The sequence below is a fragment of the Montipora capricornis genome, chromosome 5 (genome assembly GCF_036669925.1).
Source record: "Montipora capricornis isolate CH-2021 chromosome 5, ASM3666992v2, whole genome shotgun sequence".
Classification (NCBI taxonomy): Eukaryota; Metazoa; Cnidaria; class Anthozoa; order Scleractinia; family Acroporidae; genus Montipora; species Montipora capricornis.
Genome location: NC_090887.1, coordinates 3,902,394 through 3,918,233, shown reverse-complemented (window position 1 = coordinate 3,918,233; position 15,840 = coordinate 3,902,394). Strand labels below are relative to the sequence as shown.

General features: G+C 41.9%; 1 protein-coding gene across 1 annotated transcript in view; it reads left to right on the top strand.

Moving 5' to 3' along the window:
- LOC138049169 (C-1-tetrahydrofolate synthase, cytoplasmic-like) overlaps positions 1 to 15,840 on the top strand; it is a 47,664-nt gene that overhangs the window by 28,090 nt on the left and 3,734 nt on the right. Inside the window, exons 23-35 of the mRNA XM_068895336.1 lie at positions 1,242 to 1,321; positions 2,181 to 2,241; positions 4,994 to 5,062; positions 7,163 to 7,274; positions 8,008 to 8,076; positions 8,243 to 8,313; positions 8,852 to 8,893; positions 9,650 to 9,750; positions 11,838 to 11,932; positions 12,792 to 12,874; positions 13,844 to 13,951; positions 14,484 to 14,565; positions 15,651 to 15,721. Coding sequence (XP_068751437.1) covers positions 1,242 to 1,321; positions 2,181 to 2,241; positions 4,994 to 5,062; positions 7,163 to 7,274; positions 8,008 to 8,076; positions 8,243 to 8,313; positions 8,852 to 8,893; positions 9,650 to 9,750; positions 11,838 to 11,932; positions 12,792 to 12,874; positions 13,844 to 13,951; positions 14,484 to 14,565; positions 15,651 to 15,721 — 1,044 coding nt within the window. The remainder of the gene's footprint in view (positions 1 to 1,241; positions 1,322 to 2,180; positions 2,242 to 4,993; positions 5,063 to 7,162; positions 7,275 to 8,007; positions 8,077 to 8,242; positions 8,314 to 8,851; positions 8,894 to 9,649; positions 9,751 to 11,837; positions 11,933 to 12,791; positions 12,875 to 13,843; positions 13,952 to 14,483; positions 14,566 to 15,650; positions 15,722 to 15,840) is intronic.

The following is a 15,840-nucleotide window of genomic DNA, read 5'->3' as shown; positions in this document are numbered from 1 at the left end:
TCACCCGAAATTAAGTACTGGACATTGAAAGTACATTGCACAATGAGCTATCTCTGAAAATTTGAATGCGATATACCACATAATCTCTTAGCAAAACGATGCTTTGAAAATTCGAGATTTTTACAAGGAATGTATGGGATTATCAGCGCCTTTGGATTATTGAGTTAGGCTATCTTCGCTCCTAATGGGGAGCATAGGGTGTCAACTATGGACCTCCACCTGACTCTATTTTTGCCAGTTCTCTTTGCCTCTAACCAAGTGATGTTCTTCTTGGCGAGCTCATCTTGTACACTCCGCCTCCAGGATTGCCTTGGGCGGCCTCTTCTTCTGAACCCTTGAGGATTCCACTCGAGGGCGGAACGGGTGATGTTGCTCTCAGGCTTCCGTAGCGTATGCCCGATCCATTTCCACTTTCAGCGCCTTTTCCACCCAAGAATTTATCAGTTTTTGTTGGCAAATAACTGACTCGTTATCAAATCTAAAAGGCTTAAAATTGGAGATTTAACTAAGTTTAACAAGTTCTTTTACCTTTTGTAGGCAATTTGTAAATAGCAAGATCCCTTCTGTGAGCAAACTCGTATGTTAATTAAACAAAATGTAAACAATGACTTGTCAACAAAGATTCCCTTATACGCAGGCGGTATTAATCACGGATTAGTAAAGTGGATCAATCTCGACCCCAGAGCTCTTCTCTTGGGGAGAGAAGAGCTCTGGGGAACCGTGAAACAGTGTCTCCTCGTTGGTTTTCGTGAAGAACAATGAAAAGCTTCTCTAATTGTCGTATTCATGTTAGCACGAGGAGTGAGCAGGAGTCGTAAGGTGCAAATAGCCAATTTTTGGCTATAAGAACTCTACGGCGCATGTTCCCCTACATAGAGTTCCCCATGAAATCGAGGCGAGTGGTCAGCAAGTCCAAGATGGCGTTCAAACTCTGGAAGTCGCACAGCATCCACGAAGAAGCGACGCCAATAGGATGCGTTCTCCTAACGTCGAACGCAATAAATTGTGCACGATTGTGATCATTGGTGCAGTTCTCTATTCTTGGAATTTACTTTGCTTTTTCGTCATCCATGTTCGATTCATGCGCGATTTTTGAAGATCCTTCACGAGCGCTAAAATAAGAGCGGCTTTTTGCGAAGCTTTCAAGTATAAATTAGAAACACTGCAAAGAAAACGCTGTGGAAAGTACAAGCATGGTGATATGTCAGCCATGATTTTGCGTCACCCTTTGTCTCCTTTAGACTCAGTTCGACATCACTGTGGCAAGTGAGATAATGGCCATACTGGCTCTGACCACTGACCTGCAAGACATGCGAAAGAGGTTTGTATGAACATACATCGATTGTTTTCTTCATTAAAAGTACTTGCAAACCAGTGACTTAGTTCTCAAAACTAACAGAGAGAATTTTAATCCCCACATGTTTTTTTCTATTGAACTTGTTTTTTTTTTTTTTCGATTCGGACAGGAAGCAATGGACCTCTTTAGCTTGTACGTTTTGTTTTCCCATTTCAGACCACGTGATGTTACTCCAGGGAACACTTTCTTTCAAATGTCGTCTTCTGCACGTGCATATGTATGCATAACTTATGTAAGAACAAAAAGAAAATTCCCCTGGGAACATCACGTGGTCCGAAATGGGAAAACAAAACATACAAGCTAAAGAGGTCCATTGCTGCACCATGCTTTCTCCTCTGAAATGATGTTTCCAAGTTCTATTTTTTGCGTGTTGGGTCCATAAGCACGCAAAAGAAGAACGAGGCCAATATCCAGCATCTTGACCGAACAAGCTTGGTGAATAAAGGATTTATTATATGGGATGTAACACCAAAAAATCAAGATCTTTGATCTTGCGGAACCAAGCAAGAAATCCCGAGAGGCAGTATTGCTCCATCTTGCCCGCTCGGGTAGCCAATCACAGCGCGGGATTTGGTTCATCTTGCCCGCTCACGGAGCTAGGCTTATAATAGAGCGGGTTAATTGTCACCTGAACCTAGTTTAATAGTCAAGCTCCTCCGGGTCTCCTATAAACCCAACGTAGAATATCCAAACCAATAATCAGAACGTCGCGGGTTCGCCTTCGGCGAGCACTCGGGTTTTTTCCGAGTTTCCCCGAGTCAACATCGAAAGAAGTAATCTCTTCTACCTCGTAGATGTTGTTGTTGTTCTTTTTGTTTTATAGGCTTGGCAACATTGTTGTAGCTAGTGATAAGCAAGGAGATCCCATAACAGCGGATGATTTGGTTTGTTTGTAAATTACTTGTGACTTTTGTTGAAAACTATAAGGTTTCACACTTAAGCTACAGACCTCGACAAAGTAATTAAAACACGCACGCAAATTTCGTGCAGTTATCTAAGACAATGTTGCATGTGAAAATGGCCTAATCTTTCTTTTTCCTCACCCTCCCCCCCCCCCCCCCTCTCAATGTTGAATGTCCAAAAGTTTCATTAGACCGTGTTCACACAAGACCGAATCACATTTGAATTGAGCACGTTTGGACCATGTTTGAGAAATAAAAAAAATGTTCATACCAGATGAAAGAGCCTGCGAAGCTGGATCGAAACAGCTCTACAGTAATCTACATGGAAACCATCTCGCGAGGTAGTTTTGATCGTGATTTCGGTAAGCAACTTCAAGATAGAGGACAGTGGTGTTTTTTCGGTGGCTGTGACAAAACACTCCTCGGGCTTTGGGCAGAAGAAAACATCCAAAGTCAGCTCACATCCATGGGTCGCAAGAAAAAATACTTCCAGAAAGTGGCCACTTGCGAAGCGGTGAGTCATGAATATAATAAACGTGATAGAAAGTGCGGTGAACGGGGTTGTATTCACGATTTATGTGAAAACACGAACAAACCAGGTAAAAACGAACAAGCCCGCTAAAAAGAGTCCAAATCTTAAAAGCTATTTGAATATACACGACGCACCTTCTGATTGGCTCAAAATGGCCTTTACGCTATCGTTGATTGGTTATACTTCTACACGTGAAACAGCTGTGCGCCATTCTGATTGGCTGTATTGGCTTTTTTCACATGTGAAAGTAAAGCGTATAGATTTCTGCAAATGAGCCTTAGGGAATAAAATTCTCGTGTTACATGCAATGTAAGACCACACGAATCGCCAGATCAAATGTTGTAATGACCTCTGCTATGAAAAACTTCGTTGCAACCAGGTTTGCAGAAAACTTGTTTCTTCTAAAAGTGTTTACATTAAACTTGTTACTGGGTTGCCTTATAAGGCAAACCCAGTCGAGGTCTTCGTTTAGTTGGTTTGTTTTCTTTTTTTCTTTTTTTTCTTTTTTTCTTTTTTTTTTTTTTTTTTCCGTGTCGGTAAAAGTCTTGCCTGTCACTCCCCTGGTAAGTGGTGTCTTTGTGGATAGAGCCTTCTGCGCGTATTTTCGTAGGATCGAGAGGGTAGTGGAACTGCGTAGATTTCTCTGGTGGACACAGTAGAATCATTAACTTAGCCTGCAATGGCGTCGAAAGTCATGCAACGCGAATGGCGTTTTAGTGGATCCTTAAACAAATATACCCTTATGGAGCTCAATAATGGAAAGTCAGTTGGATAAACTAGGCATGAATCTCAAAAGCGACGAGTACTGGACTTCGACAACAATCTATCGCCCGTCGAGACGAAATCAAAGTGAGCAGTATTTACCTGAAGTACAAGGTAATTTGACACAATTGAGTTTGTTGTCTTCACGCACGCAATGAAATAGGAAGAGGTTTTCGCCTCTAAGAGCAAATATGTTGTTTGTCTCAATAAAACTTTCGCTGGAAAAGGATTCTGTGGTATTTTCTGCCTTTGTGAATTATAATATCATGTGTATTGAATTTTCGAGCTTAAGGTTGAAATGTGATATGCGAGAAGTTTTTTAGTTTTGCTCTGTAAGCGGGAAGGGTTCACAGGCCTGTTGAAAGCGTGCTCGAGTTTCAACAAAATGAGCCCCAAAATCAGTGAAAACTTGTGACGCAGATGAATAATAAAGTAGCTGCTATTTCCAAAATGATGGAATTACCTGGTGATAATAACGTCGTACGCGTCTTGGAGAGTAAATTTTGACTTTGCATAAACAAGAGTTGGGCGATTGTGATCTTTGTTTTGACTTCGCTCATTTCATTGTCAAACTTTATAACACTTGACAGAAAAAGAAACTTTTTAAAAACCCGGTATCTTGCCATCATTTGACACAGATGCTTCACTGTTTGACGAGTAAACATGCAGCGGTAACGTAATCACGGCGCCCGCTGAATTCCGGCCATGTCACTTTTCGATTTTGCAATTTACTTGAACGTAGCAAAAATCTCCCAAAATGTTTGTCGCTGATCGTAACTTTTTATATTCTATATTCACGGTTCAAAATTAATGTTGTTTTGATGTAAATATTTTATTCTCGATCGACCGTCCGGGAAACTTCCTTCTGCTCTTTCTGAAAACTGTGTATCAATAGTTATTTGCTTTTTCATCAATATTTGTTTTGCATAAAGCAAGCTAACAAGATCTGTACCTTGCTGAGTTCGCATTTGTTAGAGTTAATAGTATTTTCGGTCCGATGCTTCTGTTTTAAGAGGGGTACATTGTTTCGGTCTCCCATCCAAACACTAACCCCGCCCGGCAGGGCTTAACTTCAGTGAACTTTAGTATTAGAAAGCCTTCAGATGCTCAGAGGGCACACTTGTGGTAAAAAGAAGTCGTGAGGGAACTTGAAAATTATCAACATGTCAGCCCAGAAGCCAATGTTTCTCGCTTCTCTTTTATTTGTTATTCTTCAGAGACTGGAATGCTGTATTTCAATACCACACAATTCAGTGCCTTCTGATTTTCTGTAGCACGTACCACAGGCAACCCAGTGTATGCTTCACAGAAGCATCTCGTTTTGTCTAAGTGTGGACGCAGCCTAAGTTGGTGTCAACATTGATTGAAGACTTGAATTTGAAGTTGTATCTTTTGTTTAATTCCTTTTGATTTGATCAGTAATCGGTGATGTTTTCACAGGGAGTGGCTGGTGCGTTGACTGTTCTAATGAAGGATACAATTAAGCCGAACCTGATGCAAACACTAGAGGTAAAAATTGAAATCGTTTTAAAATATGCAAATAACTTGGGAATATGTTTCTTTTTTTTCATAAGCCGCTCTACATAAATCAGCGATTCAAAGAGCGTTTGCTCCCTGCTCCAACTCATCTAATGAATGGTAACCTAGGAGAGCGGGTATTTTCGAATGTGCTTTTTTGCTTTGTTCTAAGCCGTGCATGCTACCCTCGAAATAACCACTGCCCGGCACCCAGAGTACATTTGTCTTCCCCTGAGCTCTTATCGCGAACAGCCTTAACTACTCTGCCTTCTTTCTCGGTCTTCTGTCAAATGTCTGCCAGTTTTATGTACTTTTCCTGCGTTTAAAGAATGAAATTCTAAGAGTGAAATGGTAGATTGAGAGAATAGACCGTTTTACAGTTGTATCTAAGGCTTCCGTGATCCTGTTTTGATACAAACCTTTGTGCTTTTCTAATGCTAATGTAGACTGGTTAGAATATGCCTTATGCGTGCTGGCGTAACATGAGAAAAAATTCACCACCGTGCCTCGTTTGCACAAAATTATTCACATTATCTGGACGTGCAACAATGTTCACACGTGGGTTCTCTACAAGTTTGTTCTTTTAGGATTCAGCTCATGCTAAATTTACAGGTTTTATTTTCGAATTCGAGGCTTGGTGATGAAATCAGCTAGTCATACGTCATGACGCGTAAGGGCTATTACAGCAAAACACTTTACATTATAAAGGCAGTGAGGTCTCTATCAATACAAGGTCACAGGCAGCCTCGCAGCCATTCTTAGGCTAGGTCACTGAGCAAACAACTGTAAAATGGCCTTATGACGAAAACGATGTAAGCAGAACAAGACTTAAGAAGTGGAAAGTGTTGTGGAAGCAAATTATTATTTTGATGATTATAATTAACATCTTTTTTATTTTACTTTAATCGGCGTTGTCACAAAGTTAACAAAGGTAAAGGAGCAGTCGTGGCTCAGTTTGCTTGTGTGCGGCTTTCGGAGCGAGAGGTCCCTGGTTCGATCCTCTGTGACTTAAACGTCTGTTTCGACTTTCCTCTGATCCATGTAGCTATAGCTTTAAATCCCCTTAAAACGGAGCACTGACAGAGGGAGGGGGGTAAAGGGCGCACCGTCGGCTTCCATTGATACCAGCCTCGCAGCTGAAGGAACTACCGACGTTAAATAAAGTTACTTTACCTTTACCTTTAACAGGCTCTTTCACTCGCTCTACAAGTCGGACAGGAGTAAAATAAAACAATTTTGAAAATCTCAGATTGGAGCACCAGATGATTTGATGAAAAAATTACTCTCTCTTTTCGGAGCAAAGCTTTCAAATACAATAACACTCTTAATTGACCACTCCCCATAGGGTCTATTCAGGGCCATTGAAACAACAGAACAGAACACTTCAGCAACATCTGTCAAGAATCCCAATTTGCCGTAGGTAGACTAGTTGGCTATTTTCAAGTGCTGCTGAGACGTTGAACCAGTGACTACCAGGAACAAATTCAACCAGTGGTCAGAACGTTTCTTGAACCCGAGATCCCCGGATCTCAAGGCAAGCGTTGTAACCACTCGGCCACACTGCCTCCTAAGAGCTTTAAATGGGGCTCTGCGATCTTGTGTTATCATTCCCTGCTAGCAGAGGTCACTTTTCTTTTGCGTTCGCTGGGTTGTACGAGTACCTCTGCCATTGGTGGAAACTCACTTTGATCCAACCGCCGTCCACAACCTTGGACGGCACTCTTCAAACCGCATGCCCCATGATATGTTTGCTGACTTTGACTTGAGCCCACTGTGTCTCACGCATTCCTTTACAGTAATTCCGCTGTTGCGAAGTGAGCCCTCGCAGCATGAAGTATGACGTAAGGATTCGGTCGCTAAGTAACCGCCGTGCATGCTCAACGCAGTGAATTTCGACCAATGGCAGAGGTCTCTTCTCCCGTATTCGTCAACCCAGCGAACGCAACGAAGAGACCTGCTAGCAAGGAAGTGTTATCACCCTGTGATAATCGAAACACACGATTACAAAGGCATGTTTGAACAATGAAAGGAAACCCATAAATGACATATTATTACCTCTTTAAAAAACTGGGGTGTTTTTTGTCTTTCTAGGGAAACCCTGTGTTTGTTCACGCTGGACCTTTTGCCAATATTGCGCACGGCAATTCTTCCATTCTGGCCGATAAGATCGCCTTGAAGCTCGTTGGACCCAACGGTTTTGTTTGTAAGTTTACATTTGCATGCTGGGTAACGGACGAGGAGTTTATTTTTGTAATATTACGGTAGACGTTACAGTAAACGTTACACTTGAGTTCGAGGGTGTTTTTCTTCTTTGCACCTCTGTGTTGGCTTTCAGCAGTAGAACAATTTATTATCGGTGCCGAGTTACCTGGCTAAGTCCGACGGCAGGTTGCTGGTTACTCGGTATATACAATTCTTTGCTTTTCGTGGACAAATTTAAAGAAATGAGTACAACGCGAGGTTTGTCTCAAAAAGGCATTGAGATAAATTATTTATCAGCGCAAGTAGCGCCAGCCTTGCAGTTTCTTCATGGGCCAGATCACTGAATGAACAACTGTAAAATGGCTCTTGAGTTTTGATGCGATTGAGCACTTCCAATACTTTGGGTCGACTGGTGCGAGTGTGACATTGTAGCTTTGTACATGTGTTTGTTCATGTTCATGTTTGTACCACAGCCGCCTGCACATCGAGATGACAGTGCTGATGTACGGGCTTCGCCTTCTACCATTTACAAAAGAAGTGTGGCGATTTTCAGAGCAATTGAAGACAAGGCATATTGTGACTGTTGTGTACCATTTTATTTTTGGGAGAGGCTTTTAGAGGGGTACAAGACATTCCCAAAAGATGTTAGTCCCGACCCTCGAGATCCCAGCGCAACCAATTTATATTGTCGTTCATAATTCTTGCTATTGTTGTTGTTGTTGTTTTTTTTTCAGTCACTGAATCCGGCTTTGGAGCTGACATAGGAATGGAGAAGTTCTTTAATATCAAATGCCGATATAGTGGTGAGTTAACAAGAATTACTGGCGTGAAGTAGAACGAAATGTGGAAGAAGGTAGTTTCCCAGTATTAGTGCAGTAATGGACAAGGATTGTTTCCGACCTTAGTCCATCACTGCAAGTTAGGGTGTACTCATTGTTGGTAAATATCATTTGTTGTGATTAAATACAGGTTTAACACCCCAGTGTGCTATCATCGTTGGGACTGTGAGGGCGTTAAAGATGCATGGTGGTGGACCAAAGGTAAAAGAGTAAATGTATAATAGAAGCAAAACAGTATTCTTTTTAACTTATTTACGCTTTTGTCTTATTATTTCCACGAGCTACAGCAATGAAGCACTTGATTTTTCTTTAGTTACTTTTTTAAGGTGTGCTGATATAAAATGCCCGACTGGTGAAAGAAGAATAACTACTACAACGGCAATAACAATTTTGATGATGACGATTATCAAATGTTTGCAATCGGTAATCAAATGTTTGGTAAGCAGTGTCAAAATCCGAAGAAAAACAGAGAACATAATTTCAAGTCGGTGCCTTCTTAAATTGATACAATAAAGGCATTATACTTAGCATAAATCTTGTTTGTTGGTTTATTTTCTATCCCTTCATTTTCCCACCCGTTACTCGAAGCAGCCAACTTTGTCAAGTTGTTTATTTCTCTCAAAATAATTAAATAATGGTCTGTTATCTTGCTCAGCCTGTAGCTTCGCCAGAGCTCGAAGAAGCTCCACACGTGGAGTTCAGTTTGGTAAAGTGACATCTCGATTTCTTGTCTTTAAAGGTTGTTGCTGGGAAACCTCTTGCGTCTGAATATACCACCGAGGTTTGTTTGTTTTGTGTGTGTTTTTGTAGGCCAGGCCTGTCGTTTAATTAACAATTATTTGATGAGGTTGAGCATGTTAGCGATAATTATCAAGGCCAAAGTTTGTGTTATCTGCTGAAGTCGAAGGCTGAGGCGGATAACACAAACTGAGGCCTTGATAATTATCGCTAACATGCGAAAACCGAATTCAATAATTGTTTTATTATGCATATTCCTGAGCTGAGCTCCGCCATGACAAAACTGATCAAACTGCTGGTTAGTGTGTCAGGTGACGTCACTTCTGCATGCATAAAACTGTTGTCTGTAGGTATGACGTCAATTCTACATATATAAAATCTATTGTTTGTAGGTATGACGTAGGAGAAACAGAGCAAGCAAGAATTAGCTGCGTGCTTTTAGCCAATCAAAATCGAGCTGGTGACACCAATGTATAATAATATAGGTTATCACATGATTTTGAGTGCAATTTGAAATAAATTAGCACGCATTTCGAAGATTTTGTTCTGTAAACGCAATGCGCGTGCCCAGTACAGAAAACTGGTACTCGTTCTCGTACCTCAATCTGAAGGTCGCTAATGACTGGTTGACCCCGACCTACTAGCAGGCTGGCGGGCTGACTTGGTAGTGTAGGGCTCAGCTTTAAACACTTTAGTCATTTATTACTAAATAGAACTGTGCTTAAATAGCGTAAATAACTTAAATAGAATTGCGTTATTTGTTATCGATTCTCTTGTTTTTTTTTTTTTCATTGTCTAGAACCTTGATCTCATCAGAACTGGTATGGTGAACCTGGCCAAACAGATAGAAAATGCTCGATTCTTTGGAGTCCATGCTATTGTTGCTGTCAACAGATTTCAGTAAGTAATTTGACGCTGTCTTTTGAGGTAATTGTGACACAGGCCAAACGTGATATTCGTCCATTCAAACGGAGATTGCGACACCTTTTGCTTGAGCAACTTCAGAATAGCAAATTGAATGTCACGAAACTTCAGATGAGAAACCCGCAACAACTACAGTAACTAAGCAAATAAAGGGTACATTTGTTGAAAACTGCTGAACTGCTTTGCCTGTTTCGGCGAACAGTGTGGCTGGAGGGCCTAAAATTAATGAGAGGAGGTTGGAGAGAAACAAGCGTGAATACCACGAACTAGACATATATAGCGCACAAATTCAACAAGCGTGATATTGGCCGTTTTTATTCTGGAGACGCAAAATCCGTCTAGGCGAACTTGGGCAAACTGTTTTTTCTCTGTCTGTTAAATTCGTCTAACATACAGACGGGAACAAGACGAATAATATGTCTCAACGAACAATCCATTTTAGTGCATCTTCAAAGACACACTAAAATGGATGGTTCTTTACACTAGATGGATAACATGAAAGACGCACAATTCGTCTGGATGGATTATGCGTCTCTAGTATAAAAACAGCTAATCTTTCCTGTCGTTTTGATATTTTCATTAGTTTTTCCTCTGTTTTCCGTTGTTTTGGAAAACTCAAAATGGAAGTGACCATCGTAGTTATGAAGCAACTTGAGCCATTCTCGTCTCCCGGGCAGAGCCTCGGATCTTATGTCTGCGCATGACCCGAGGCTCTGGGAAACTCTATGTAGCAATCTCGACCCCAGAGCTCTTCTCTTGACTGAGGGAGATTGGAGCACTGGGTAACCCTGAAACAAAGTGCCTTCTCATTGGTTTTTGTGAAGAACAACGAAAAGCGTCTCTGATTGGTGCATCCATGTTAGCGCGAGGAGTGAGCAGGTGCCGTAAGGTCCAAATAGCCAATTTTCGGCTATAAGAACCCTCCGGTGAATATTCTCCTACATAGTTTCCCAGAGCCGCGAGTCGATCCGACGCTCTGGTGGCGAGAATGTATGCAGGAGAACATGCCAGAAACTGGCAATTTGAACCTTACGGCGCCTGCTCACTCCTCGTGCTAACATGAATACACCAATCAGAGACGCTTTTCTCTGAGACGCAATTGTTTCAGGGTTCCCCAGAGCTCTGGGGTCGCAATTGGGCTTAACGGGATTCGAACCCATGACCGTGCGATTGCGCTGCCCCGTCCAATCATCTGAGCTATCAAGCGAACTAAGAGTAGGTCACTTGTAACTTTGTATGGAAAATACTAGTTTCATTCTCACGATTGTATCACCCGAAATTGTACCCCAAGGCCTTTTTTTTTTTGCGAGATATTTGGCAGTTCACAAATTCCTTGAAGATCTATTATCTAACCAAATTAGAAATCTTTTTAACGAAGACACTAGAAAATTTGTTCTTTTTTTGTGAATAACAAAACAAATGTTACCTTTGAGGGTTGTTTGTTGAAAGGCAAAATCACTGGTTTCACCCCGGCTCGGGGCCTTCTTTTCCTTGCTGTCTGGAAACGGTCACCCGGCAAGTTGACCACGCACCGGTGGCTCAGTTGGTTGAGCATCGGGCGGTCACGCGGGAGGTCGTGAGTACAACTCCCGCCGGACCAACTCTCAGGGTCCTAAAACAACTGAGGAGAAAGTGTTGCCTTTGTAATGATATCTGTAAATGGTAAGACTTTCTAGTCTTCGAGGATAAGGAAGATAGACCGTAGGCCCCGTCTCACAACCCTTCAATGTTCATAGCCGTGTGGGACGTAACAGACCCCTCACACTATTCGCAAAGAGTAGGGCATGGAGTTCCCGGGGTTGGGGTCTGGCTTCTATGGTGGATCATGGGTGGGAGGGGAAATGCTTGGAGACATTAGCTACACCAAGCTACTCTAAAATCCGAGGGTAAATAAACATACGAACTATGAACTGGTTTTTAACTATTGCCACGTGGTGGCGATGGCAATATTCACGTGACAGAATGTCCTGGTAGATGAAAGGTATCTTCCATCTTTACCATTACGGGCTTAGCAATTCCAAGTGGCTCTCTTTTCGCTGATACTTGTTCGATCGTTTTGTTAGCTCCGATACAGATGCAGAAATTGCCCTTGTGATCGAGCTTGCAAAGGAGGCTGGGGCTTATGATGCTGTGGAATGCACTCACTGGGCTGACGGAGGTAACCACGTGGTTGTTGCAGCGCGGCTTCCAATGGCATGCTAATATCGATCTCAGCGATACGGGGGTGAATTATTGCAACCAAGTCAAACGAAAGCAAAGGAAAGGAAAAGGAAAGGAACTTTATTTCAGTGTCAACTCGTTCTAGCGCTGGAGCGCTAACTGAGGACACTGTAAACTGACATTAACAATTAACGCGATCAAGTCAAATGTTGGTTTTTGAGGAGAGGGGAAAACCAGAGTACCAAGAGAAAAACCTCTCAGAGCAGAGTACAGAATCAACAAACTCAACCCATATAATACTGAGTCTGGGAATTGAACCCGGGTCACATTGATGGGAACCAAGTGCTCTCGCCACTGCGACACCCCTGCACCCCTACGTAAAAATAGCTATTTAAAACACTGAACAAAGGTTTGAATAAAGCAGCGAATGCAAAAGGAAGCAAGAATGGACAAAATTGAAGAAAATCAAAATGGATTGCTATTGGGGTTTTTATAAACTGTTCAGCCAAACAGATGCTCAAAGTTTACCTCTGGAACTTAAATTAAGTTTTCTCGAAATACATTTTTTTTTTTTTCAAAAGACTTCAATATGTGTTGGTTAAAGGTAATTTCTTGGTTAACGTAGAGGCGAGTAATTGGCAAAACTGCACAAAATAAATTGCATTGAGGTGACACCACACCTTTAACCTCCAGGATTTGCTTCTGACTGGGCTAGACTACCATTAGCATGCCATTGGAAGCGGCGACGTGACAACATCAGCTTTTGATGACGACCACCGTTACTGGTTGAAATTTAACATCTCTGTGTTGAGAAATCTTGAAATTAATTGTTGACTTGGCGTAAACGTTTCTTACAGGCAAAGGAGCAGTTCGTCTTGCTGATGCGGTGCTGAGAGCTGTGGAGAAACCTGTGGAATTTAAGTTCCTTTATGATGTTAAGGTTCGTCTGGACTGTAAGTCCTTCTTCAAAAGGGCACACCACTATTTATATTGTGAAGGCTCTGAATTGTTTAACGAAGTTATTTCCGCTAATCTCGGGTCAAGTGTGACGAAAGTCTTGCTGAGAACAGTTCGCTCAAGCCAACGTCGTTCCCAGGGTTTTCTCCTACTCGTATGTACTGGACATTTTTTGCGGGGCGGGGTGGGGGGAAGGTCTCAGGTTCGACCCCCGGAATAACACACAGGGTCTTAGAACATTCACGAAAGTGTGCTGTCGTAGGTAGACGTTTGAGACTTTCCTCAAAATGACTGTATTACAGGCAGTGTTAAAAAAATCAGGCGGACAATATTCGAAAAGTGAGGTAGGTGTGGTGTAGTTTCTCAATAGGGCCGTTTATACGAGAGAAAATAAGCCGCGGCTTACATAAGACGCGAACACCCCGTATAAATGGTACAAAATCTACGTTCACGGCTTTCTCAAGCCGCGGCTTATCCTGGCCTTGGAGTTTATACTCGTATAAATAGTTCCTTTCGCGTATTATGTACGCCGCGGCCAGAGTAAGCCGCGGCTTATTTTCTCTCGTATAAACGGCCCTATTCTGGATAATGATGTGTGATACGCGTATCACGCAATCTGGGAAAAATTGCGCCATAAATTGTGCGATCCAGGGCGCTTGATTTGAAAACAAAAGATTTGATTGGTTCTGACCAAACCCTATTTTTTATTAGCCAATCATAATCCAGAATTTCGATGTGTAATTTGCACTGGTATTACACTTTTTGTGTTAAACTTGAACTTGCCTGCTCTCTGCCAATCAGAATCGAGTAGTTTTTTCATTTATATTATTAGAGCAGAAATAATAACAGCTGCAAAAGAAATTACAATAATACACGTATATACATATTTTTCGTAAGTTATGTTGTACTCGAAAATGCACGTGATTTGCTAATTCATTTGTGTCATTTGCAGTTGCCGATTGAAGATAAGATGCGAATTATTGCACAGAAAATCTATGGAGCTGATGATATTGAGCTAGAACCTGAGGCTCAGAAAAAGATTGCCCTGTACAAGAAGCAAGTGAGTTCGTCGACAAGCTATGATGTTGCTGTCCCAATTCGTGTCACGTCTTTAACCCCCCTTCACAGAACCGCTTTTATACAGCATGATTAATAGTCTCCTTCGCAGCCGTCTTTCGAGATGTCACTCAACGCTTCGGGGGAGCGATGCGTGACATCGCGAAAGACGGCCGCGAAGGAGACTACATAATTAACAGCACCAGAGGAAAGAACCGCTCATTAGCGCTTTCAAAGGAATGGTTACTGTCTGGTTACGCTTTCAGGTTTGACTCATTTAGCCTTTCTTGAACATCACTATATGAAAGAAACTGGTCATACTTCTAGAACTTTTCCCTCAAACATTTGTCAATGGATGCCCATATTGAATGAAGGGCTTTTCTCCGAGAGGTTAAAATAAATTAACACATTCAAATGAATTTCACGACTATGTGGGATAAAATAACCGGCTCGTTTGGGAGTAAAACAAATACACGTGATACGAATATTGTTGCTCATATTTTTGTTGACCTATGTTTATTTACTTTTCCTCCCAGGGATTTAATGATCTGCCGATTTGCATGGCTAAGACTCATTTGTCTCTTTCACACATTCCGGATTTGAAAGGGTGCCCCAAAGGTAGGCTTTAAAATTTGTGCGTGCCATTTCGCTTTTCATCATCGATATAACGACAACTTCTCAACCAACTGAGGAACGTTAATCTTACGATATTGAGCTAATGAATCAACGACGCATTTCACGAAGACGTCTTTAACTGCTTCAGCAACGCAGTCGACATCATGAAAACAACTGAGTTCACTCGACGGTGCTTGCGGTAAATCTCCTGCCAGCTGGGGTAGATTTAGGTTGACAATCAGATGTGGTTTGAAAAATAATGGATGCAACTGATCATAACTATGAACTGATAAAGTTGCGATTGAAGACCCAACGTACCAGTGTCTCCATTAGCGGCGATCAAAGGCTAAAACATAAGTCCTTGCAAGTTACATTTGTCACTGTTCAAACTAGAATAGTAAAGGAAAGGAAAGAAACTTTAGTTGAGTGTCAAATCGTACTAGCGCTGGAGCACTAATTGCAGACGCTGTAAACTGAAATCAACGATTAACGCAAATCAAATCAAATATTGGTTTTTGAGGAGAGGGGAAACCGGAGTACCCGGAGAAAGACCTCTCGGTGCAGAGTAGAGAACCAACAAAGTCAACCCACATATGACGTCGAGTCTGGGAATCGAACCCGGGCCACGTTAGTGGGAGGCGAGTGCTTTCACCACCGCTGTCTTTTTACCTCCCATTAGAGAACTTAAGATTCTAGGACGAGAACGACTACGAGAACAAGATGTTCTCATAGAACAACAGTGAGAGCGTGCGAACCAGTGTCATTTTGGCGGGAAAAACGTGAAGTTGCATAGCGAGTTGGAACTAGTAATTCGTAAAACTACTCGAAATCAACTGCACTGCTGTCACACACCCTCTTTTACTCTGTTGTTGTGAATACGTTGTTGACGCTTAGGCGGGACACTTTATCAATAATGATGTAGACTGACACAAAAACAAGAGAGGCTTTTGCGTTGTATCTACGCGAATTAGTTATATTGACGGAAGAAACGAAACGAGTTTCCGTAGTAAGACAATGTTGAAGCCAGCCTTGCGTCAATTTATAATGAGCGCAGGCAGACCTATAAAACTTGTCCTCCATTTTTTCAGGTTTTACTCTTCCAATCCGTGATGTGAGAGCAAGTGTTGGAGCTGGATTTCTTTATCCACTCGTTGGCACCGTAAGTTGATCGAGGGCATTTCTATTTATTCAATTTTGGTGTGATGATGGGTGAAAGTCCATTTCCGAGCTGCTGTTTGCCTCGGTTTCAAAGCGAGTCCTGGTGCACAACCATTCAAA